This window comes from Haliotis asinina, chromosome 11, assembly GCF_037392515.1.
Source record: "Haliotis asinina isolate JCU_RB_2024 chromosome 11, JCU_Hal_asi_v2, whole genome shotgun sequence".
Taxonomy (NCBI): Eukaryota; Metazoa; Mollusca; class Gastropoda; order Lepetellida; family Haliotidae; genus Haliotis; species Haliotis asinina.
The window spans coordinates 53,131,199-53,158,487 of NC_090290.1; the positions used below are offsets into that span (position 1 = coordinate 53,131,199).

Consider the following 27,289-nt stretch of genomic DNA (forward strand, 5'->3'; position numbering starts at 1 on the left):
CACAACAGTACGCATGACACTGTGTTTCCTGTGTGTTATAAACTGTGTATGGATTGTGCGTGGTTATTTTTATTTGATCTTGCCTTGTCCTCGTGACAATGTATATCCTCTGTTTGAAAAAAATGTGTAATTGAAATACTCGTTTAAAATCCGCATGACAGTTGTGATGTGGAGTGCAGATTTCCGCTTCCAGAATATCTATACAACGGACGTTTTTAATCTGTGCACAGTCTTTAACCAAATATGCCCTGGGTCCCAAGTTGATGATTTGTACAATGTTGAACACGCAACCTGGTGCTTGTTATAGAGCTCATGGCCCCTGTGCGCATGTTCTGATCAACATCTCCACGTACGTTACATTCAGCCAAGGCACAGACTCTGAATAGAATTCAAGGAGTGAGGTATATTATCCTCTTCCTTTGGGCTTCAGCCCAGTTTAAAAATAATTATAGTTACCTAACTGCGCATGTGTGCGCGCGCGTATGCGTGCGTTTTCGTGGTGATACAAGGCTTCGGTCAACATAGGCTGAACTTAACGGAGGTTGTAGGTTTGGTGATACCGGTCTTCCGGTGTGGTAAAATACCAATCGAGACCAAACAAGATTCAAATCGATAATTTCAGCACACCTTCCTATCGGAGCTGAGCAGTGCAGCCGTGATGCTATGATTGTCTCAATCATATTAACGTAAAATCTCAATCATTATGTTTGTTTCGTCATGGTGTTTCTGTGCTGATGTAATCAATTGGACCGGTGGTGCAATAAGGTTTGATGCTGGAATCTACAAAAGTGCTTCAGTGCCGTCACGGAAGAGTAGGTTTCTATGGATGTCGAAACGAACTGTTTGCCCAGAATTGTGTAGCAGATGTTGACCGATATGGCGATGACAGCGTTTGGATGTGGGGAACCATGTCCAGCGCACAGAAATCCAGTTGCTATTCTTGGACGGAGTGGTTCCAATCGATTCATGTGGTTCCTACCAGTGACCGCCAGAGGCAGTTTTTCAAGAAAGATAGTGTCAGGCCTCACACAAAACATGCCACTATTCTGCAAGGAGAACGTTACAGTGATTTCATGGCCTTCAAAATCGTCCGAAATCAACTCCATGAAACACCCGTGAATGACCTCGGCCGACGGGTACGCAACGTCAATTGGCATTCCAGGTGTTAGAGCAAAATATTATCGCGGAGGACACCAGAAAATTTCTTGGCACATGGTACCCATGTTAGGAATCAAACTATTCTACCCATTCCCCCACTTTTTTGTTGTAATTTATTACTATTTCCCAGTCTGCAATATGAGATACTAAGCTATCGACCACGATATATCGTAATATTATTACCTAGGAGAGATTAATTGTACAACGATACACAAGGAACACGTACTCTGTTAAGATAAATGTCGTGGAAGTTGAGCTTGTCATACAGCTCAGTTTGACATGCCATGACATTCAGTTCATTTCTCTATTTATATAAATGATATTAAACACTTTAAATCGATTAGCAGAAATGTGTGACGCAGATTGTGTGGGTTAAAGGAAAAAGAGTGTGCACTGGCTTACTTCCAACTCGCAAGGTGATAACAAAGATACAGCTAGTTCAGTATCATCCACTCATATAGCTTTCGGACATGCGTGTGTGCGTGTGATGTATTGTGTATGTGACTGCTTGTACCAGTCAGGACTAATGAATCATTGAATACTCCCCGAGATACCATGCTGTTGATTAACATGGCCACTCCATTCCGTCATAGATATTCACCCACCTGTCGCTCCCCGGGCACACCGAAAACAACACCATTGATGCAGTCGATGTTACCATGGCCGCTGATAGATGATAAACACTTCAGCTAATTCTTTTATGGACAGATCACTTACTGTGGTCATCGACAGATCAAACTATGGTCACCAGGAGTCCTCATGTTGGGTCGCTGACAGATCAAACGCTATGATCACTGACAAGTCATGTATTAGGTTACTCGTAGATGAAACACTCGTCACCGACAGATGAAACACGGGTGTGGTCAGCGACGAATCATGAATAGGTCACTGACAGATGAAATGCTATAGCACTGCCAGATCAGACACTGTAGTCATTGACAGATCCAACAGTGTTGTCACTGACAGATCAGTGTGATTACTGACAGAATGAGACACTGACCTATCAAACAATATTGTCACTGACAGATCAAACACTGTGATCACTTACAGAATGAATCACTAACAGATGAAACCGAGTGGTCGCCAACAGAATGAGTCACTGACAGATCAAATAGTGTGATTATCGTATCGTTACATCTACTATTGAGGGGCGGTGGGGTAGCCTAAGGATTAAAGCGTTCGCTCGTCACGCCGAAGACCCGGGTTCGATTCCCCACATGGGTACAATGTGTGAGGCCCATTTTCTGTTGTCCCCCGCCGTGATATAGCTGGAATATTGCTAAAGGCGGCGTAAAACCAAACTCACTCACTCACTCACTATTGACACTATAGCCCGATGCAACTCTGCGGATACTGAGATATTGATCACTGGGGTAACTGACACATCGCACATTGGAGTTAGTATCAGATTCAACACCATGGAAAGCGAAAGAACAATGATTCAATCGACACACCATACACTTATACCTTGGGCTCAAACAGATCTGGCATAATGACTCCATAAAGACCTGATGCCATGGCCAGACAGATCTCTTACAGACGACCGCAGTCTTCACAGCAACGTCAGTTTATGAAATCACTGGGGTTTACTTGAGACAAGTGTATTATTGCTGAGTGTAGTCACGGCGGCATCAACTTGTGGGATGTGGTGTAGTTGGGTAATCGATTCCACAAGAATGCTGGACATTGTGGTGGTGACATGTTTATTTGCTGGGAACAGGCATGATAGATAGGGGGTTTAGCAACACAGAAAGTAGAGATGTTCGATATCGTCAAATAGACGCAATGCCTCCAATACAATCTGATCAAAGAGAATCTGCTTACTTCAGTTGGGTCGTTGGCGCAAGTCGTTACGAAGCGTTATTGGCTGATGCTTTTGAGGACTTAACTAGACTTTCTTGCGTCTTAACGTGGCATCCCGCTGACCTAGTTCGAATCCCGTGTCTGTGATACAGTTCTCACGTTGGTAATTACAAAGACGGGAACCCGCCGGACTCTGCCCACCGGTCCTAGTAACATGTCCATTAGATGACACCAACATGGAATAGATGGACAGGGTCAGTATCGGTTACTGTGTCGATCACTGGATTGCCCGCTCCAGACATGAGTAATTACACTCAGCTGCCACATAGTTGCAACACCCACGTGAATCAACTGAGGAAATAATGCAACAAACGTCTATAATAAGTAGATTTTGGCTGACCTTTAGGAAGATTATCATATTCCTGGAACCAGCTAGCCACTGCCCAGCCCTGATGTTAGATGTGATGTCATGCACGAGTCTACCATTGTCATGTTGCGTGGTGGAGTGTCATGTCAGATCAGAGCAGCAGTTTAGAGGGTCCATTCGATTAGTAGAGCTCAACAGCGTTAGTTCCAGTTTCAGCAAATGTTTGGACTGTTTTATACATTTCATCAGACTATCATCTAGTCTCATGAATAAGTATATTTAAGAGAAAAACGGTTCGTAAATATTAATCATAAAATATATTGAAAAGAATTCATTGAATGGTCAGTTCTGGCTTGTTATGTTGATTCCTACTGGTTTTCAGTTGTGATCATAACTTGTAAGGATGTTTCTTATTGGATGGTCAGTTCTGGCTTGTTATGTTGATTCCTATTGGGTGTTCAGTTGTTGTCATAACTTGTAAGGATGTTTCTCATTGGTTATGATGATTTTACAGTCATTTCCGTCGGTATCATGCAAATCCAGTAACTTCTCGTACCTGTGTGTTGTGTATCTTTCGTCACATGTATCCCTCATCAACACCAACTTAATAAACGACCCCATTATAAAAGCAACTCAATATCTGTGGGTTATCTCCCGAACCTAACATACGTTATCGCATATTAGTACTCAGCAGGTTCATGGTATCGCTCGACTTTGAGTTCAAGACGTTTCAGCGTAATATTTTAACGCTCGTGCTTTATTGAACAACAAAACATGCCAGTGTATATCCGGAATGGAGTTGGTCTTCGGTAACCCATACTTGTCGTAAGAGGCGACTGACGGGATCGGGTGGTCAGGCTCGCGGACTTGGTTGAACATGTCATCGTATCCCAATTGCATAGTTCGATGCTGATGCTGTTGATCACTGGATTAACTGGTCCAGTGTCGATTATTAGCAGACAACGCCGCCATATTGCTGGAATATTACTGGAGTGTGGCGTAAAACTAGACTCACCCACTCACACTGTACAACTGTACATGGGTTTAGAAGCACACGACATATATATGGATTCATGAATGACAAACAAGAACAATATAAATTCATCTTTATCTTCACAACCGACTAAACAAACTGCTGATACAATGACAAGGTCACATTCCGTTGACAGATAAATCATGACATGGCACTGAAGCAGAAATAGCTTTTCACTGTAACTGTCTTCAAACACACATTGTCTAACAAAAGGAACAACGGACAGGAGTCTGATACACGATACAGCCGGTAGCGATACAGGCAGACTCGTGCTATGATTACCACATACCTCCTTCACAGATCTTTGATGGTTACCATGGCAGCGTGAAATATAACATGAATCATACTATGACACACCAGGCACCGAAAAAATATTTTGGTGAGGATAAGAAGAAGAATCAGTTCCAGAAAACGAAACGGGATAAAAGTATTAAGTGTTGAGGAACAACATGTCATTAAGTGGAAGTGGGTCTCGGGCAATTGTGAGGATATCGCAAATAATGAAGTAGGATATGAGCAAGTTGACATTGCCAACTACTTCCAAAATGTAGGAGATGTGCTCTAGAACCAGAAAACTTCTACCTGAAAAGGACTCATCAAAGAACTGCAGTAAAGTTCATCTTGAATTGTTAAAAAAAATAAGAGAAAAGAATAGAAAAAAGTTGTGACACAGGCTGAGACTTGTTAACAGTGAGTGATTGAGTTTATTCAGTTCTAGGTTGCTTTAGCAATATTCCAGTAATGGTCCGGAGGGATTTAGACAAACAAGATGAAACATTTTATTTGTGGAACCCAACCATGAAACTGTGGAAATTACTAACGTTTTTGAATGAGAAATTCAGATGTATCAAATATACATTAATACAGTCACTTGGCGTTCATTGCATGTGTCTGCACAGCTAACAAAATGTCAATAACCAAAGGTAAGTAAGATTTATTCATCTGTATTGAGATAGGGATAGAGATAGGAATAGTGATAGTAGATAGGGGTAGTGATAGAAATATTGATAGTGATAGGGACAGTGATAGGGACAGGGATTGTGCTTGTGATAGGGATAGGGACAGAGATATTGGTAGGGATAGTGATATGGATAGGAATAGGAATTGGGATAATGATAGTGCTGTGCTCGTGCTAGGGATAGTAATAGGAATAGTGATCGTGATAGGGATAGCAATATGGCTAGGGACTGCGATAGGATGAGGATAGTAATAGGTATAGTGATCGTGATAGGGATAGGGATAGGGATAGAGGTAGGAATAGGTATAGTGATAGGGCTAGGACTAGGGTTATCACTTGTGATGGTGGTAGTGGTAGGGACAATGGTAGGGATATTGATAGGGATAGGAATAGTAAAGGCTTGGAATGGGGATAGTAATATGTATAGTGATCGTGATCGGGCTAGGGAAATGGATATCGGAGTGATCGTACGTGCGTGAAAGCTAAGTGTATTCACGTACATACACACATACATACATACAACTGTCCTTAGTGAAAACAATTTGTCATTACAATGTTCAAAGTAGTTCATTACACGCACATAAGTTACACGTCAGCAAAATATTTGTTTTGCCCTAACACCAGCAATACTCTCGTGATGAGCGGTAGAAGCTGTTCCTTTCTGTGGAGGTCTCTGTACAATATCTACATATATACACATATAAGCCCCATGTGTGGAAGGAAGAGTCTAGAAGCAAATCTCGCTTGTGATAAAAATGACACCAAAGCTTGCCTTGTATACGTATCCCCGATCAGGGTTGTACTGTCTCGGTTACACGCCCTGATTGGGATATCTAAAAGTTTATAGAATTTGTACAGTGTGTCAGCTGTGAAACTGGAACTGAAGTTGTGTCACACCTGTCCGTATCAGTCACGTGAAAACATGACATAACTGACTCTACTGCCTCTCAATACTGGCAGTGGCCAGACCAATACCTCAAAGTGTTATATTGTAGAATGATAAATGTGATGATATTTAACATATAATTATCACTTTCAAAAACTGGCGGAATGAATAGGACAATCACCGAGGCATATTTCAACATAAGTGTGACATGAATTGGAATGAAGAGAATGAGCGAACGAGTTGGTTTTGAATAGTGTTCAAGTACCATGACACATGCTAGATTAAAGTGATGTAGATTTCAGAAGTTCATCCCATATTTTTGAAACACATGAACACGTGTATGCCGTTGTCAGACCTCTCATGATCTAATGATATCGAACTTGTGATCATAGAATTCTGGCGAGCCAAAGGGACACAACTGCGCATATCGGCACCTTAGACGAAATGGAATGGTAAGAAAACGGAAGCAAGAGCTTCATAAAACAAGATATTCACATACATTTGAAGGACACCAGTGTCTTGGTAGTACCTCCGTGACGTTCGAGGTCATACACTATACTCTCGCACCTCCGTAACTAGAAACATTGTTTATTTCGAAGAGGACTAACAGTACCAGCATAGAAATATAGTAAAGACCATTCATTTCGAAGTTGGAATTATCGTAGTAACGTCGAGAGAACGCAGGACAGTTACTTCGAGACAATGTTTCGATACAACCAAAGCCACAATGTGGGTAACCATTTCATTAAAAGACTAAGGATGATTGCAGTGTGGTCGACGCTTGAAGACAAGCCATCGATTATCTTGGAGTAACTTCATGCCATGCTGATGTATCCTTTACTATATGCCACTATGACTGCATTTGAATTCAATTTCAGTGTGACTATCAATGGTTATCCAAAGATGTTTTACCTGATTTTCTACAATTTGAACAATCTGCATAACAGCCATGAACGGTGGCGCAAATATGGTTGATGAAAGATCTAACATAAATATGAATGACAACAACAGCGACTTTAAACATGGTTCAGACCTAACTGACCATCAGGAGAAGGCTGACTGAACAGCTCATACTGGTCCTGTCACATGACTTTGAAGGGTATTTGAATATGACTGGCAATAATGGCATAATCAAATTCTGACTGGCTCTGTTTTAAAGTGATTAACTGAACGGTACTGTCACTATGACTGAATGGTGGACATCTAGGTCGGGACAAACCTCTCTGAAACGTTTTGTCATCAACTCTAATGACTATAAAATATGAGCCCTTGCAGCAGGATGACGCTCCACTCATGTCAACAACGATGCCGGCATCGATGTCGGCTCGGATGTCGCCGGGAGCGTCATCCCCATAACACACGACTTGAGGAGCGTCATCCAAAACCACACCTTCAGGAACGTCACCCCAAACCACAAGTTCTGGAGAGTCAGCTAAACAACTACTCACAAGTTCTGGAGAGTCACCCGTACAACTACCCACAACTTCAGGAGAGTCACCCCCACAACTACCCACAACTTTAGGTCACTCTAAACCACAACTTCAGGATTGTCATCCCCAAACCAGAATTTAGGAACGTCTACCCCCAAACCACAACTTCAGCCATTTCAATGTTTCAGTACATACTCTAGGCGAAGCAAATAACTCTACTTTAAAATGGAGACGACACATGCATATAAATTATTTTGTAACGAGTGGACAAAGGTCGACAAGGACCGTGCTGTCTCAATTAACAGTCCTCGTTGACCATTGTCTATCATTTGTTTGCTTCCAGGTGATTGGAACTATGATCAGTGAAGAACCTGTACACATGATATTGATTGCCGTCTTGCTAAAACACCCCAATGTAATCACGCAAAAATGTACAACAGCTATGGGTTCAGTTAAACAACGTTAACACTGACAATAATTTAGAATTCGACTCACTGTGGTCTTGATAATCGTCAAAATTTTCTCAGTATCTCAACCCCAACTACTCATGGACAAAGTCAAAAATGAGCACGAACTCTAACCCATAATGAGTGGATTCGCCGAGGGACGCAACTATATACAGTGAATACTGGTCAGTAGATGGTATCAGTCTATGTTACAGTATGGCCTTTGAGACTGTTGACCCACTGACATACGTCATGGGTAGTATGCAGGATGCTTGGTGTCACCAAAACAATTTATGAAAATATATGTCTATTTCTACAGCTACACAGTCGAATCATCCTTTCTTTGTTTGGTGTTTGTATCGAACTTAATAGTTCACAGGTCACCATGACCTGCAGAAAACAAGAAACTAATTAGTTTCATACATTAATCAAATGGACATATTTCATTTTGCCCCATCTATTTGGACACGCTAACATGTCACAAATTATGCTTGTAGACGAGAAGCTCCATGTTGGGACCATGCTTATTGCAATGGAACATTATATCACACTCGCCATTATCATACTCCAAAATATATAGTCTCTGTACAAACATCTCTTGAAACTCGGAATGACAAACATGCACCCGAAAAAGTATCTATCACAAAACATGACATTCTGTACCGAGACATGTACGTTACAAGTTCACTAGTGCTCAAAGCAAAAAAGTCGTTTGTTTTCAGAATCAATGTATAAAACCCGATTCGAATATAAAAGATAACAATATATACACAGTTGTAAGAGTATTTACTGGTTGTGGATGAGTGCGTGATTTGGTGAAACACTCCCTTGTTTCATGGACTGGCATTGTATGCATCACATTTTCACACGATACATTAAAGAACTTTGTTCCAGTTCCTAATGACTCCTGGCTGAAAGTCTTTTGAAAGCCTCAAAAGAAAATTACATGTTCATTGTTGAAATAATGTACACTTTGATTCAGCTTAACGAGGGTATAAATGATCACATCTATCGTAACCCGTACATGTCATGACGACTTGTTTACACACTAACAAAAAAATAAATAATACTTTCCTCCCACGTGACCCTGGTTAAAAATATTCATAGAACATGTGAACGACACCGTTGACGTACACCAATGTAGACATGACAACAACGTCGACTCCATCTTCACCTGCAAGGTTCGTGGTTGATTCGTTGCTTGTGATCACAGACCCGCATGATCATCACTGTCTTCAGGCAGTTATTCTATGTCTGCTGTTCTTACGAGGAGACGCTGCAGAGGTAGTACTCAATGTTTACTGTCAACTTGAAAATATAGTCATTGTTGACAAACCATTGGTAATCGTAACTACACTCGTTTGTGGTCTCACTGTCATGAAACAGCTGAGCAGGAGGCAAATCTTCCAACCAAAAATGTACTTGACAACATCAAACTTATATTGGTCATGAAGACTTCCCCCAATCATTTGGTTATTTTTCAGATTTTCAAAGTACACATTGGCTTCTGGCTTTCTATGTCTGTGGAAAATAGGAGACCATTCACTGTAAATAGTACTAGGTGAAAATATCTTTAACAAAGACAAACGGATTCAGACCCACTTGTAAATACTTGGGACAGAACTCAGGGCGTGAACAACTGTTGTCAAATTCTTCAAACCTCCCTTAATAGTTGCTGTTTACATGCCACTCTGACATCGCTTCGTTACGACTGCAACAGATCATGTAGTTCCTATACTACATGATGAGCATCACCATCACATCCACATCTATAACAAGGAAGGTTACTGCAGCAACCATTTCCACTTTGTTGAACAAGATCATGAGCATTCCTCCACCAACAACAATCATTCTACTTTCTTTCAACACGATCCCCTTCTATCTTCTTTCCAGCTAAAGCTTCAACAATCATATTGTTCAACAACATCACGGCAATTGAAAACACTTCTTTCGCATTATTTCGTCTGCTTTCAAAAGGAGATGTTCAACAGATAGCTCTCCCGTCACCTTCTGTCAACAGCTGGTTTGCTTCAGCCAACAAAAAAACTCTCTTGAATGTGTCATTTTCAGCCTCAACAACCATTTCGATATCTTTCAAAGAGATCATGTTCAATATGGAACTCTTCTGTTCAGTTTCAAGGGTCTTTCCGTCTTCTTTGAACATGGCCAGTCCCATTCAAAGCTATTTGTTCCTTCTAAGGCTTCTTCAATTCCGTAGCTCACATGTGAATACATTCTTTCTGGGGACTTTCTCCACTACCTCCTCCTCATCCCAAGTCCACAACACTAGTCTCAGTGCTTTCCATTACACCTACCATTAGCATGCTCTTCGTTCATGGCGGTGAGGGGGATGTAACTCCCTTTGTCGTCTATGTGGCTGCCGACGTTCTTGGTGTAGATGGAGCGGTTATCTGTGGTGTACTGTGTTGACATCGAGTTACTTCTCACCACGTCAGACTTGTACATACCCCCGCGTCTCAGCGACCGTGGAAGGAGAGTCTTCAGGTTAGAGTGAACCTGCAAAAAGAAGGAAGGCTGTCAAAGTTGACTACAGTTACCAGGAGACCCCTATGTAACATAAACACAACGCAATCACGTATAGTTATACGATTAACTCGGATCTGAACTCGGATCAGTCTGATGAACAAAACATAAGGGGTGAAATGTGTCATATTTCCTTATATGGTAGATTATGATCAAATTAAAGAAACTGTTTCATGACCGTATTGAATTCCGTTATGATATCATATAATTACGTCATGTAGTGTGACGTCATCACTGGAATATACTCAGTTATTGCTTTGCCGATTGTAATCAAGGAAGAGACTGTTTAGTCACTGACTATTCTACTTCATGTGAGTATATTACTATCATTTCGTTATGACTAATAGTCAATGGCAATCCGCTGATCGGGGTTTGATGGCTTCTGCACAAAGTATCAGATATACGCTGAAGCCTACAGCTAAAATAGACACACAGCTTTACATTGTAACAAAATAACACCTATACCCAGGACTGTATAGGTAAAACAACGTTACACTTGCAGAAGACATCATCGCACATGACAATAACAAATAACAGTAGTACACCTACTTGTACATCTCAGCAATAGTACGCATAATTGTACATGTAGGTAGCTATAGTTCTAAGCATAACTGTCAAGCTGAACACAGTTAAATTAATACAGGTAATTGCAGAATTTATATTTTGTGTGTTTCTCATTTCTCATCTAATGTTATTGCCAATCTCCCAATTTCTTTTCATTCCTACACCGCCGACAGGAATCTAAAACGTACTGCCTCGTCATATAAATGTTTATCTTTGACTCAGTCGCTGCCCCAAGTCCAAATACGCGAGAAGTTGTAATGAGAATTACAATAAGTGAGAATCAAGAACATCATTCAGACAATTTTGTCTGTATTTTTTCCGATCGACCGACCCATTTTGAGAATTAGGTCGCACATAAAATACTTCCTAAAAATACAAAGTCCTAATGTGAATCTGTTTATAGCATAGATGGGATGTATAACTGCTGTACATATATAAAACCAATGTTTGATATGTACAACTGTTGTACATACATAAAACCAATTTGTTACCCCATATGAATATCAGTTGAAATGAGAAAGTATTGGAGTTGGCTAACTGGAAACGTAACCACATATGTAGTTATTTTCAGGACTGGTTATTTTCGTGCTGTGACGGTATGTAGTGCTTCATGAAATTCGGCTCCTATACAACATGAAACTACTAGAGAAACGGATTGGACAAATGGTCCCGTGTTCTTTCCTCGACACACGAAGGCCATTAATTCAGGACGTTAACTTTACATCCCGCTAGGGCGTGATACCCTGCCACCTGATTGTGGCGTTTTTACGTTTCCTTTGTCTCTGTCAAGAACCTGGGATTTTTTTGGCAACTCACAAATCTCCGTAGAATGTGCGCACGACATGCCGCGCTTGCAGATAGGGTCGACACATCCCACTCAACAGATCGATGAGCACGATAATTAGATTTGAAGAATAGAATCTTGCTCAGCTCAAGTTAGGGGCTCAGAGGGTGACAATGAGATCGGGGATAGAGGAACACTATGACAGGCTGATTTAGAGAACTCATGATCAGTTCCCTTGGGGTGGATAATGAAAAGCCCCAGTCGGTATTCTCCGTCTTACGTAAGAAACCATATTTTTTTATCTTGAATCAATTACTCAGAATTTTCACATTAACCTGAGTGCAACTTTGTATATGCGCTTAAATTACTTTTGTACTTCTTAGTATGCATGTCTCTGTACACATTTGAATATTGTGTCATTTATTTTGCAAAGTATTACGAGGAGGATTTGCATTGTGTTTTTCTACTGCATCACTTAATAACACCCCTACTAGCGCATCTGTGTTGTTGCCCTCTTGATAAAACCTAACATCCAAAGCATTTTAGTACTACGTCACAGACATATCATCGATATATGGACGGAGATTGGCGGTCTACTTATCTATGGTCATCTCAGCATATGCTACGTTGTGTCTTCGCCATGTCTTCAGTGATACTGGGTTGCCGATCCTGGTTTTAACCCCATGCCATACACGACGCCACATTTCCTTGTTAAGTCAGCCCTTACGGAACTGAAACTTCACCAGGTTCCACAGACAACTCCCACAGAACATGCATTTAAGATTATTTGACATTTTGTACATTACCGTAACAGTGATGACACTAATATCGTTCAAGTGATCTAAAAATATTTTCAGAATAAATTACACGATTTGAAATTGAATTTAATTCTGGAAAAAACAGACGTTATTTGGAGACCTGATTTCAACCTTTGTCCACGGCTGACAGTCCTACTTTAGATGTGGTACCGACCTATTGATTACATCAAGGAAAATTTTTTACAAAGAATACTAAGATGGAATTTGATGAAATTTCCCCAACTCGTCAATTCTGGCAAGGTAACTAGATTTCAACAAAACAGAAGTAGAGGTTTATTGTATTGCACTGGGATATTTCTTTCCAACAGGATTGTGTTCTCTGGCTGTCGTCAGCTGTAAATTGGAAAGACCAAGGACGCCTCTGCTGGTGATGCTTCCGAAGACAATTATAGTTTTGGAGTTTATGACCTTATAAAATGTGCAGTGTGGAAGCTACCGACTTTCACATGATCAATAGAAACGGATTATCTCATATCACGCAATCCTGGCATGTTGATGAATACAGCAATGATACAAACTTTCAGGACTGCACGGTATCCGTTTCAAACGATATATATTACGCTATCTTTGCCGAGTAGCTGACAATTCGGAAAAAAAACATATTACAAGTTTTGTGATTATTCCACCTTCATGTTAAAATCTAGCCATATGTTCTATGTCAACTGATATTTCCAATCATGGCCTACTGACAAAACGGATTTCCTTTAGTAGTTTGAACTGAATTATAAAGAAAGTGAAAGGTGGTCAAACGACACCTCCTTGTAATAGAGATGTTCCTGTATGTTTCATTTCATTCCCAGTGTCGCAGAACTTAGTGTCGCACACCAAAAAGAATGCCAAGTCTTCCAACGTTCGAGACAAACAGAAATACAAGCTTCGGTCATATAAGAAGGTCAATGCAGAAGGTGTCTCAAAGGATTAACCGTCTTAAATGTAATATTTAAATAATAAGCTCACTGCATTTGTAATACAGGACATAATGTGGGACGTGGAGATTCATTACATAATGTGAAAAATGAAGTTAGCTATACATACAATTATAAAAGAAGAGGATATTGGATTTATAATAAAACGCAAAAGATGATGTCAAGGAAGGAACAGATGATGAGGAGACATTAAAGGAAAATCTGACAATTTATTCCATTCCTTTGGAAATGTTTCATCTGTAAATATTACGTTTTCTTATACAGCAGCATTGGCTAGTGGTATGATCGCAAAATGGAATATCACCTACTTTTCCGAATAACATATATCAAGAAGGTCTGAAATAGTCTGCTCCTAAAGTTTCAACCAGAGCAATAAAACATCTGAGTGGGACAGAATACACACAAAAACCCGCTGGCATACTGATGACGTGAAAAACAAAATCATTGCTTACATGAGAAGTCCACTTGGGTCATGGTATACCATAAGTAAAGCGTAGAGAACTGATTATCTTACCGAGGTTTTTGTTTCTTTACTGCACGTTTTAACAACCCTACTCGAGACGTCCTCCCGAGAGAAGCAATGACGTCAATGGTTATTCAAGAGCACTTCAATGCCTTCTTAATGGGTGGTGCGCAGTCCATTTTTTCACCAACAGAAAAACGATGACCGAAGCAAGGGTGATACATCATTTCACTGCTGGTCAAGTATTGGTGGACTTTCTTCTGGGGCAATGTCTGTCTATCAAGGGGGTCATACTCAGCAATTATGTTCTTCGAAAACCAAATTCAAACACGAATTACGTAAAGCTTTAATTGAGAACCCATTCGACTGAGAGGGTCAACTACAATGTAGGTAGCAGGTATAAAAGTTGTGTGTCACCTTAAAGTGAAGGAAGCCTGAACAGATACTGGTTTTAGCACTCCATTGTTGTGCCTCAGATAACTGAACATGGGTATTATGTTAATAAAGACACACAAATAGGAACCGAGAATCGAATCCACAGATTCGAATAAGGTTTGGAAGTCTGCAGAAAATCTTGCAGAGCCTTTGTCTATTGGTGATAGAAATGGCGGAATTGGATATGGCAACTTGAGCCTCGCTTTAAGTTTGGAAAATGGTGTGTGTGCATGATGCTGTCTTAAACGGAATCTTGCGGTATTCGAATTCATGACTTCATGACTTCATGACTTCCTTCAAAGGAATTATCGCTGTGGTCAAGTTTAGGGGAATTGTGGATAATGGAAATACGGCCTTATGGGTAATTAGGAGTTAAAAGCTTTAGGCAACTCTTTTTTCCCAAACATTCACGTACTCAAACAAATGCTCATAGCATATTGCACTTTGGTCTTTTTCTGACGTTTTGTTAGCTGATTTTTGCTTTAAATGCATAACAATTGTAAAAAGTTAAAAGCAATAATGAGAGGATGGTATTTGTCTAAGAACGTTTTGGGACTGTTGGAAACGTGACTTGAACAGAAATTACCAGCACTTGATTTTTTAAAAACATTTTTATGTGATGTAATGTAATATTTTCGTGTGCGGTGCTATTTTCTGTGTTCCATATTTATTTGATATATGACGAGTATTTACAGCACATCAACGGGCTTATAACGACCAGGGCTTACGTTCCTGCTCATGCTGTGTATTTAGTAATTTAGTAGAAATGAGTAAAACGAACTACGATCAGAAGTAACCAAAAGCAGAGAACCCTTTGAGTTAGTTATATCTGCAGCTTACCAAATTGGATGTTTACAGTAATACCGTTATGTTCATTAGCGCATTATAATAAGATCTAAAAATAATAATAAACAAAACAAGAAAAAAAGAAGAAAAAACAACAACAACAAAAAAACACAAAAAAACCCAAAAGCAAAACATACTAAAAGCAAGTCCTGACCCACAATGATGTACATGAGACATTTGGTCTCATCATAGGCTAGTGGGTTTGCTTAATATTGCCTCTGTTCACCCAGCATAAAATGGGTATTCAGTGGGATAAGTCATGTGACTATTAACCTTCACGTCTCACACATGGGTTAGCCGGGGTAATAATCAGATTGTAGCACTTTGAGCATGCCCCTCCGTGGTGCGGAATTCCGCGAATTACAAATACCCCTTACTATTATGGATAAGGAAGAACGGGAAATGTAGATATTCAAAAATAATGTATCAAGTCTGGGTTCAGACCACCGATAGGGCAACAGTAAATTATCGACGGAATGTCAGTTGAATCAGGCGAACGTATTAAATCAAATGAACTTCAAGTGCACTTAAGAGGAAATGAAGTCAGATATTTGTATTACGTTGTAACTAATTTGAGCAATATATTGTCATTTTTAATAGCGTTCTCCTACACTTTTCGTTGGATAAATGCAGCGAGTTAATGACGACAACACACAAACACCCTAGTGACCTTGACATGGATGGTTATGCTGAATATGCTTATTAGCTGCCTTATTAAACGGACTTTCCACGCTGATATGCTGGTTTCTATAACACACGATTGAAGCGGGCGGTAGCAAGCCAGCCATCCAGGTCTGCTCCACATGACACGGAAGTACACGAGTATAGGCGGAAGTACACGAGTATAGGCGGAAGTACACTTCGTGTCAATCACATATTGTGTGGTGGCGGACGATCGGCATTAGGTTTTTGACACAGATAGGTTTTTAAGCTGGTGGCTGTGGATTAACAGTTGTTATCCCACTGCTACTTGGGGCGGTTGGACTAACAACTAATCAGTGAAATGAACATATTTTAAGAAAACAGTTTATGGTAAAATAATATAATGCAAAGAAAAGGAGCCCTGCGACTAATGTAGGAAACCTAAAGTTGCCACATTTTAGGCTTGTGTGGGCCATCTTGGATATATCTGCTTCAGCATATGTATGACACACTAGGCGGCTGTCTGTAAATAACTGAGTCTGGACCAGGCAATCCAGTGATCAACAGCATGAGCATCGATCTACCCAAATTGGGATACGATAACATGTCATCCAAGTCATCGAGCCAGACTACCCAAACCCGTTAGTCGCCTCTTATGACAAGCATGAGTTACTAACGACCAATTCTCACCCGGATCTTCACGGGTCCTCCTCAGGATGAATACCTTTTCGACCTGAAAAGTGAAAGAGATATCTTTCTCTTTCTGACATGGATCATTCCCTTCACATTTGCTTTGCATGGAAACGTCAATATAGACGTTTAGATTGTGCAATGAGTTCAATGAATCTGTTCAAGACAATGTCAGTGGATGGCCAGCGTTGGCACGGCATCTTTAACGATATCATGGTGTGGCGTGTGGCGTGTTATCAACGTTGACATGCATGTGGTCTTGACTTAGGGGCCCATCCATTTCACCACACAGAGTAAACAGAGGCCGTCATGGAAAATGAAAAACAAGTCTTTGGAACATGCTTGAATACAGCCATGGCCGTATCCATGGCAACAAACTTAACATTGTGGATAATGATAAATCCATCGTTCCAATATAATTCAATTCCCTGTCCTTTTTGGCACTAGAGAACTAGAGATCCGTATCATACATTCCACATATGTACACCTTGCTTACGGAATGTCACACTTGGATCCAAGTTGTGCGACGCTTGTGTGAATTTATTTTGAACTTTAAATATGAGGTTGTGTCCGCCTTGATATTAATGTACTACTGATCTCACTCACTAATGGAAAACAAACGTTTCTGTACTCAACACATTGTCACATTTAGCCCCGATAAATACGACACATGAGTGAAAAAAAGCCCAACAAATCTGAAATATATGCTTGTGTTTTAGTTAACACTAACCTCAAACACCCACCCACCCCCATCCACCCACACGTTCCACTCAGTGACAAGACAACAATCAGAATCTCCAGGAAATGCGGAAGCGGAAGCAGAGAAACGCTAGGTAAAGGGCAACCCAGTGCTCCAACATACATGCAATACAGGTACAGTACTACACAAGAAAACCAAGAACGCCCGGGGATATATGCTTGAACTGATCACTCGGACATCATGGCCACACCTTTTTAGCCTCGAGATGCTTATACAACATGAAATATTATCAAACAGATAAAAAAAAGTAGCTAGGGATTAAAAAATCCACAACACTAGTTGGGGCAAATATCTAGATGCACATATTCTACCCAGCATTATCTCATCAAGTGAAAAACTATTTCCTCCTCCGTTAAGATGTATTTTTAGGCATCAGGTTGCTACTGCGACACGTTCTTCTTGTTAACGCCGTGCATAATTGAAAACAATGCCATTTTATGTTTTCACAAGTTCAAAAACGACACCATGGCCTACTCGAATGTCTCGAATTACGGATACGAAAATATTCTGCTCCAGGTACAAAGAATCCCACTGTGTAAATTTTAAAGCTGAATCGTTTCCAGTTGTGACTGTAAGTCTGTAATTGATGCAGATAATAGTAAATAAGTAGTAAGTAAGTAGTAGCTCCTTCCATCGTCAAAAGAAATCTCTGCTAACCACAACCATTCACATAGCACGACACTGAACATCGGAATAGAAAATAAATGACAATATAAAAGTTCAAAATAAGCTAGATTAGTATCTAATGAATAAGCACAATCACACAAACTGACATAATTACATAGGGCGAAGAATCATAATTTGTTGTCAGACGTTTTCAGAGAAAATGAAAGCTCGTTTACATAAACTGGATAGCAGTGTTAGTGGACGGACATAAGAAGAAAGTCGAAATTTACCGATCTCCTCCAAGCCATTGACTAAAATCACGAGAGTACTCTTCTTCTGTATTCGTATAGCGTGGACCTAAACGTAAGTAAGGGGTATATCACAAAGATCTTATGTTTGTAACACTGCACAGTAGAAACCAAACGTAAGTAAGGGTAAATCACAAAGAGCTTATGTTTGTAACACTGGATACTAAACATAAAACAGAAGCGGGGGTTTATGAAAGATATCTTGTAATGCTGTTTATGACACAAAACGCATGGAATGGGTATGTAACATAGATTGGTATGTATGCTGCAAACAAGACCAATTCTAGCAAAGATTTGGATAGTAGAGTTAAAAATAATATAAATAATATAAAGGTCACATGAGTTCCACGTAAAATAAGATTATGTTTTCGGTGCTAAAATGATAGGAACAGCTGCAGGTGCCAGTATCTAGCCCAACATGGGGTAGCTGCATGATAAGTAGATAACTGATGCGATGGATGCATAGCATAGAGATGTCGTCTGCTTGAAACGAATTTGAACATGTGAAAAATATTGATTTAAGTGAATAATTGTTTTCGTCCCAGAATAAAGGTCCGTTTCCGCCAAAACGATTTGCGAGACTAAATATGTCAATGGCGGACACAAAAAATAAGCCTTCCTTTTCATAGTTGGTTGAACACATACATGTATATAAGAATATAAGGAAGTGTAACACTTAGTCAAACCTGACTGATGACACCATGTTTCAGATACACACATATTGGGACTTTATTTCTAACGAAATATAAACGAAACAAATAAAATAAGTTAATAAATGTATAATTAAAACTGCTAAAAATTAGAAAGGAAGTTAAACGAAAGTAATGACACTTTGGAACACATTCATTTTCTTGACTATTGTGAGATTGTTGTGATAGTTAAATTTAGAAATTGGGTGGGTCACACGTGATTTTACTCTGGACATTTACCACTCAGCACCCACGCGTACGTCACGTGACCATGACGTCATATAACTGAATGTCCATATTTCACAGTGTCGCTTTCTATAGGGGTGTACGTTCATAATCATTTTAATCATGAGATGGTTCCATAATCATTGATGTGTCAGTATAATGAAATAGCAAAAAACACATCAGTGGAGCAAATAATAAATAGCGTCACAACATCGCTTCACAGGCCAAGCATAATGTAAAAGAATGTTATTTGCAATATGCTGTTTCTTACCTCGCCATTGAAGAAACAGAATATAAGGGCGACAACTGCTCCCTGCGAGTTCGATACGACCTTGGCTAAAACCTCATAGTAGAAGAATCCCTCCCATTCTTCGGGGGGTCGGTAGATCACAAGGAACAGCTGAAGACCGAACAGTGGAACCAGGATGAATGTCGCCTTCAGTGCTCTCCTGAAAATGCATCAGCTACAATTAACATCATTGCCCGATGACGCCAGTTTGAACAATGATTACGTATAATTACGTTTCTATATTTTAGCGGGTACTAGTAATATATAGTACGGCTACAGTTTGTCAGCAGGAGTAGGCCACCTCTAAAGCATATTAAGCAAGCTTTTGTCATGGCGCGTTACTACTATGATGTCACATAGCTCAATATGACGCAAGGGTGAAGTTATAGGTTTTAGCTAACAGTTGTGCCAGAACTCGCAGTATTTTCTCAATGTATCCATGTCGTGTCCTAATTCCAGTATCTATTTCAGCAACCTCAACTGCAGTTCCTGACACAGAATGTTACACAACAATATGTAAAAGCCTACGGCCAATGGTTGGGCCTAACCCTTAGAATAATAGCTTTTGTTGAAACCTTTCTTTAAAACCTTTGTTTTAATTAGGAGTGGTTTTAACCTATCACTGTCGCCTAGAATACAACGTTTTCCATACAAAGTAAGTTCACATGCTATTGAATGGCGATAACTGTTTGTTTGTCTGTTAACTACTCTACAAACAACAACAACAACAACAACAACAACAACAACAACAGCGTCCCGTGTTACATTGGTCTGTAAATGATTGAGTTTCGACCGGAGTGATGCCATGCAACAGCCTAACCACCAGACCAAGTCCGTCGCCCCCAATGACAAGCACGGTTTGTTGATGACAGTTGCTAGCCCGGATGTTCAGAGCGGTGTCAGCAACTGTTCACTGTCTACAGTACAGTAACACTGTAGCTCACCTGTAATTACTGGGTTCGTTTGGATGAGACTGAAGCTGGGTGAGGAGAATGCGTAAGATACTGGCAAGGAAAAACAGGTTAATCTGGAAGGTAAAAACGTGAGTTAATTACAGGTGAACATTGAGTATTTGAAATCATTCTCTGACAGTAATCTTCAGCCATTTTTAGATTTTACAGCCGACGTCGAAACAAAATGAGTAATCTAAAGCCGCGAATCAATCATTACATTGCATACACCTGAAGCGAGATAACGTCACATACGTGCTTCCATATGACTGCAAATTAACACGGAATAGTTCAATGAAATTTTTCGACAGAATTTTCTTGTAGTTCAGGGGCGAGTTTATTGTCATATTACTAATAGTATGAATATTGAAAGGGGCGCGTTTCTCTGTCTAGATGAAAATGTGTCAGCGATTCTTTGTGTCAGTGGTGCTTGTGACATGAAAGTGTGACGTTGGTAGAGGAACCACTCACCACTATACATAGAAGATTGGGTGTGTATATGATCCACTCATAGCCTCCCGCGTGCCGCACCCAGCAACTGGACGAAAAAAAGGGGGAAAATATTAAATGATGAAACAGAATCTCTGCTGCATTTAAAGATGTTCAGAACAGCATTGCAAGAATCATATTGATACAGCAGTAAGCGTGTGAGTCACATATGCTAAGTTTTGAGTGAGTGAGTATGGCTTATAACCGCTTTACAAACATTACCCTCACTTGGTGAACATCGGAAATGCTTTATCTACGTGGCTGCATTGAAATATTCCTGGAATCTGAGCAACGACGCTATGACCTTGACCTTCAATTAATACTTTTAACCGATTCTGTAGTGAACAGAAGGAGTGGTCATAGTAGTTTTTTTCAGTGATTCCTGAAATCTGTGTTATAAGCTTGGAAAAAGCATTTTACTCTGTGACTCTTCATTGTTTTGTCTCAGACGCGAATGCAAATTGCAAATTTCCCAGACAATCGTCCTTGCAAAAGACAATCCTGTTTTTCCCAAACATATCAGCATCACAAAACTATCGTGGAAATATATACAGCTTTCAGCCCAAGCGTTCTTTTAAGCTTCTAAAATATCTGGACGCTCCGCTGCACCCATTTAGAGCTGCACAGCTGTGACAATACCATACATTATACGGTTGACGATATCTAACTACATCATGTCCTCGCCTTTATGTTTGAAAATGTTCACAATTGTCCCCAGTGTCTTCAACCTGAGCTCACTGAAGTACAGGCTCATCCCTGCTGCATTAAAAAACGCTGTTTAACTCAGGTTCATGCTTTCAGAAGGTCACAGGTGCGATTATAGACTCTCGCGCCATTTAAGACCAGTGATTCACACGTTTGGGTCGCTTTATGATGGCGCTGGTCAAGTATTGATTGTGTTTATTAAGTGAGTGAAGGGTTGCATTGCTCTCGGATGTATTCAGTCTCCTCTGTGTCTGTTCTCCTATCTTAATGAGATATACATGGCAGTCGTTCGGATCTGGCATTTCAATATTTAAAGCTCACTTTGAAGGCACAAATGTCAACGGTAAATTGAATTCGTAGCCATGTGAATCATATGCTAGACGTGTGACCATCTTGTCCATCTATCTTCATGAACATGTGTAAGAAATGGCCACACAGTGACCATGTGAATGAATTAAACTTGTCAACATATACATGCTACACGCAACTGTAAAATGGCTGACATTTTCCATGAGGAAATTTACAAAACGCAGATACATTTTTGTCATGATTTAAATTAACTGGGAAACATGGTTGTTGTCCTCACAACGATGACGGATTAAACATTTTCATCTTGAATTTCATCTGTATCAGAATTGTTCGGGTTAAAAGACAACGATATGATGTTCTTGCTTCCACCAAAGCATCTTCAGTGAATTACATAAATGTCAAAACTCATTAGAATTAGCCTGATGATGTCTATTTTCATCTGTCACTTCTTTCACACATTTTAAATAGTAATATGTTGCAAGTTAATACTGAGTAGACATATGCTGATTTGGTGTTGTGTGACTATTGCTCGACAATGCCTTTCTTGATTCTCATCAAATACCAAACAAACAGAGCAATGACGTGCTGGATAAAAGCAACCTATTGATTTTAAAGTTTACGAGAGGGATAGCCATAGACACAATTTGTTAAAACCTTATATGAAAGTTTTACATCAATTATAAAAATAATAAAACCATTTCGAAGTATTCTTTCCGTATTGACCAGAATGCTTCATATTTCTATATGATATCGCTACCTTTGAACTGAAAATCAGACACAGCAAAATATACGATGGGTACTGGCTTTTGGTTGCCATGAAACAATATTGTTTACAAATGGAAACACGTAAAAAGGGTAAATGGATTAATTTGATATCACCATTACATCTAATTCAAAATCTAAAATACAGAACGAAGGGTAGGGCAAAAAAGAAACAATTGTTTGATATGACACAGCTCCCCGGGCAGGCGCTCAAGCCACTTCACCACGGAGGGACAATAACCTACCAACGATGCAGCTATTTAGAAGGAAAACATTTGCATGACTAAAAAGGGATTAACAGTGAAAATGTCAAGTTCAGTTGAAGATTAAATTTCAGAACCAGGTCGTTTTGAAGGAAAAAGTTAAAACGGTCTAAATTGTCACATTTCTCATATCAATAAAGGTCAAGCCTCACCTCTGGTCGTTCCTCACAGCACGTATAATGGCGTACACTATTACTGGCACCAGTGGCCCCACTGAAATACAAGACGTTAGTGTTAATACGTCATAGAACCAACTCACTGACACAGTTACGAAAGTGTATGAATTAGAAGTTTGTTGAGCATTGGAGAAAACCCACCGGCACAGCTAGGGTGGTGACAAACCATTAACATTATTACACTCAACAGAGAGTCGAACCTAGTACTTTTGGATTGTAATCTTAGAGCATCAGGCCAGGCTTTACAAGCATTTATCTACAAAATGTCATCTTAAACAACAGCTACGAAGGACAGTTAGTACAGTTAAACATCCACGACGGCAGCAATGTCTCTGGTTCAGGACTTAGCCTGTATCATATCACAAATGTGTGTCTCCTCAGCATGGTTCATGCTGCGCATGACTCTGTTTAACTGTTATGATACCATCATGAAGCAGTGTAACATGAAACATTCAACGACCATTTGTAAAGACGTAATATCGTTTTCTCCAATTATCATCTGAAAGAAACGAATAAAAACCAATATTCGGTGGCAGATAACATCAAGATCCGAACAATAGCGTTCTTGAATGAAATTGTAAAAAATCCCCAAAACAACTTACAGCAATTCTCCTTGATCGTTGTTTCAAACTGCCGTTATTTGTGCATACATTTATCAGTGCAGACCTACTGGGCCCAAGGGACCCTCAGTAATAACTGTGGGAGTCTATTGCATGAAATACTCATCCACAAGCAAGTGCCCCCACCTCACGACACGCTTCGCTTAATTGCGAAGAACATTTCCACTGCACATTCCCAAGAGGTTGATATAAACTGTTCTATGGAAGAAAGTATATACTTGAATTGGCTTTGATGAGCAATTATACCAAAAACAGTCGCCGGCTAGCTGCAAACCGAGGATTCCAATGCCAACCGATAGCGACACCTGCATGCTTACTTTTGCCCGCCAGATATCCTATTTAGTAGTTCTTACTAGAAACAAAATGTCAGTTGCATGTAACATACAATTTACAATTTGCTTATTCATATACATATGCTATTTTTGTAGTCCATCGCTTCGTGAAACTTGCTTGTATTTTTCTGTTTGTAAGGCTGTATAAGACGCAATATTTGATGTAACGTAATACCATAGAGGCGAAAATGAGACAAACATGAATATACTTCTGTCAGTATATATAGTATGAGTACAATATGGTTCCATAAATCTATTACATATAAAACTATCGTTGGTTACGAATTCGTTATGTTAATTAAACCGTTATTTAGAACATGGTCTTCACAAACACAATAGTATTCAAGTGTGAAAAACCGCTTGCTACTCTCAAAGAACAGTATCATTTTAATTATCACTGTAATCTAAGGTCAGTTCTTTGGATAATAGTTTCAACAGTAACACTGCCTCCACCGGATGTTGAGTCCGGCTGTTTGCACTTCTTAGTATACACACATTGGGCATTTATTTGAAAATATATGTCAAATTTAACTGGATAGGGCCCAAGTCGTATTTAGCGATTACGCATGCTTGACACGCCTTCTCAGAAAATATGTATGTGACAATTCATTCCAGGTTCTATGAACCAGTCAAGGTCAAGATGTTCCAACCAGCGAAGTTCATTACAATAATTCTCATGTTGAATGTGTCGCCTGGAATGCCATCCAAACATCGCTTGGCATGTGTGGTGGCCAGGTTAACGGTAATTAACTCGACACTGAAAACCAAGCATCAAATTCAGAACCCCCTAATTAAACCCTCTTAGTAAAACTGTTAAAGTGACAAACTAGGCATTTTCGTTAAATGTTGTGGACGCAGATTACTCTTGTAATTGTTCGGATCCTTGTCTTGAGTGCTCCCCGAAGTAGAGTGCTTTAAAATATCGGAGAATCAAGATTTAGAGTCAGCTCGAAATGGACCCTAATATCGCATTAAATGCCATTTCACTTCTAGTGTTATGTGCATGTGTGTGTGTGTGTGTGTGTGTGTGTGGCTGTTTGTACTCATCCAGATTCAAGCTTAGTTAGATTGTACTGACTCATGCATATACCATGCACCAAGGACAATTGTAAACCTAATGTTACTGTGTTCTGTAATCTGATTGGTTGAAAAACATGATCAAATGGTATTAGATTCCCGGAAACTATTCACTGCGTATTGACACGTAAACAATTGTTTTGTTGTGTCATCAACAGTGGTGACGTCGTTCAAATTATATTGTGACGTAAAGTTAGAATGACGTCACAAATGAGCAACTCCAGATGCTACCATGGGAACCAGCTGAAACGGCCAGCTGATGACACTTCACTGCTGTACCCCTACTCGATGTAAACGAGTGCAGCCAGTAAAACCCCTTTGGTTTACTTTTTTGTTTACAGTGTCGATAAACATCATGTGTTGGACAATTTCCGGGTGTTATTGAGTATTTGAAGCACGTGAATGCATTTGGAACCGACATTGGTCAACACATGATGTTTATCTCCTAATTGTATTGGGACGCAGTTCATCACTTCCAATCATTGTTTCATTCTTCAATAGTTTAGTTTATTTATTTCAATACTGAAAGGCCTCAGGCCTATAGTATAAAACACACATCATACTACTCATGATATAAAGTAGTATAATATCATGGAGTCATATCATACCATATAATGCTGTATCACGTCATATTAGATCATATGATATCAGATGGTACCATGTCATGTCATGTCGTATCATATATGTTCTCACATCGAAAATAGTATCATACCATATCATAATACATCATATCATCGTCTCACGTCATATCCTATATATCATATGTCAAAGATCAGCTTGTACATCATATATAATGGCATATCAAATCATATACATGACATTTTAGCAAATGTAATATAGTATCATGCTAAATCACTCACTTCTCGATATCACACATATCTTTATATCATTTGTAGGGCGCACTCCATATACATATCATTTATAGAAGAATTGTCTGGATAGCATAGCTTTGTGAATAAAAATTGCAATATTTTGGATTACCTTTTCATTTGAACACGTCAACAGTGAAGAGAATTTGGCAATCGATGGATGTACAAAATAGTATTCTTTCATATATTTTCTACGTAGTGTATCAAATGCTGGACAGACAAGAAGGAAATGATATTCGTCTTCTATTGCATTGTTAGTGCAACATTTACATAGTCTATCTTCTCTTTTTATATTCATAAATCTCCCCTTTTCAATCAATAAATCATGGGATGAGCAACGAAAACGTGATAATGCTGTTCTGAATTTCTTAACATTTACACATGATAGATAACCTTCAGTATAAATGTGGGTTTTTAGTGTTGAGTAATACTTACACTTTGTTGATAATGAAACAATTCCCAACCACTTTTGTTGATATATGTCTTTTAATCTTTGTGTGAATGTATTTAAAAACAGTGATGGGGCGAACACTTTTTGATCATACCATAGGTTATGGAATCCAGTTGAGAAGAGTAGGTTTTTTACTTCTGATACCCAGTTCTGCTTACCGTTTTCATGCAACAATAACATCATTTCATAACATTTTTTGGGTAAACGGTGTGATGACATGTTTAATAACTTTATCCAATATTTGATCACTCTAGTTTGCTGGAATATGTGGAGGGGAAACCTGCCACATTTTCCATATACCATAACGTCTGGTGTGCTCATCTTTACTCCGAGAAATGTTTTACAAGCAAATAAGTGAACTTTTTCTATACAATCAAAGTATTTCAAGCCCCAAATTTCGGCACCATAAAGTAAAATCGGACTTCATTCTTTCTTTCATTTCATTCTTACAACCACTACAGTAGGCAGGGTATACGCACTAGCCTAACATCTAGTCTCTGAATCACAATCACATTTTACAGAATAAAATGTTCATAAAAAATAATCATAAAATATAACGAAATGAAGCCCAGAAGACCTGAAGCCTGGAACCTGAACTTGCCACATATCGTAAGCT

At 39.4% G+C, this 27,289-nt stretch overlaps 2 protein-coding genes across 3 annotated transcripts in view; one reads left to right on the forward strand and one right to left on the reverse strand.

Annotated features, from left to right (window-relative positions):
• The window catches only part of LOC137255190 (10 kDa heat shock protein, mitochondrial-like), a 98,578-nt gene that overhangs the window by 68,277 nt on the left and 3,012 nt on the right, over positions 1-27,289 (forward strand). The window lies entirely within an intron of this gene.
• LOC137255188 (calcitonin gene-related peptide type 1 receptor-like) overlaps positions 8,592-27,289 on the reverse strand; it is a 95,849-nt gene continuing 77,151 nt past the window's right edge. Inside the window, exons 6-11 of one of the 2 annotated variants that reach the window (XM_067792599.1) lie at positions 23,301-23,361; positions 21,092-21,158; positions 20,615-20,697; positions 19,653-19,830; positions 18,450-18,516; positions 10,506-10,598 (exon numbers count right to left, since the gene is read on the reverse strand). In XM_067792599.1, the coding sequence (XP_067648700.1) occupies positions 10,588-10,598; positions 18,450-18,516; positions 19,653-19,830; positions 20,615-20,697; positions 21,092-21,158; positions 23,301-23,361 (467 nt within the window). In that variant the 3' untranslated portion in view covers positions 10,506-10,587. Of the gene's footprint in view, positions 10,599-18,449; positions 18,517-19,652; positions 19,831-20,614; positions 20,698-21,091; positions 21,159-23,300; positions 23,362-27,289 lie in introns of both variants that reach the window. The other variant, XM_067792598.1, reaches the window with a different exon arrangement.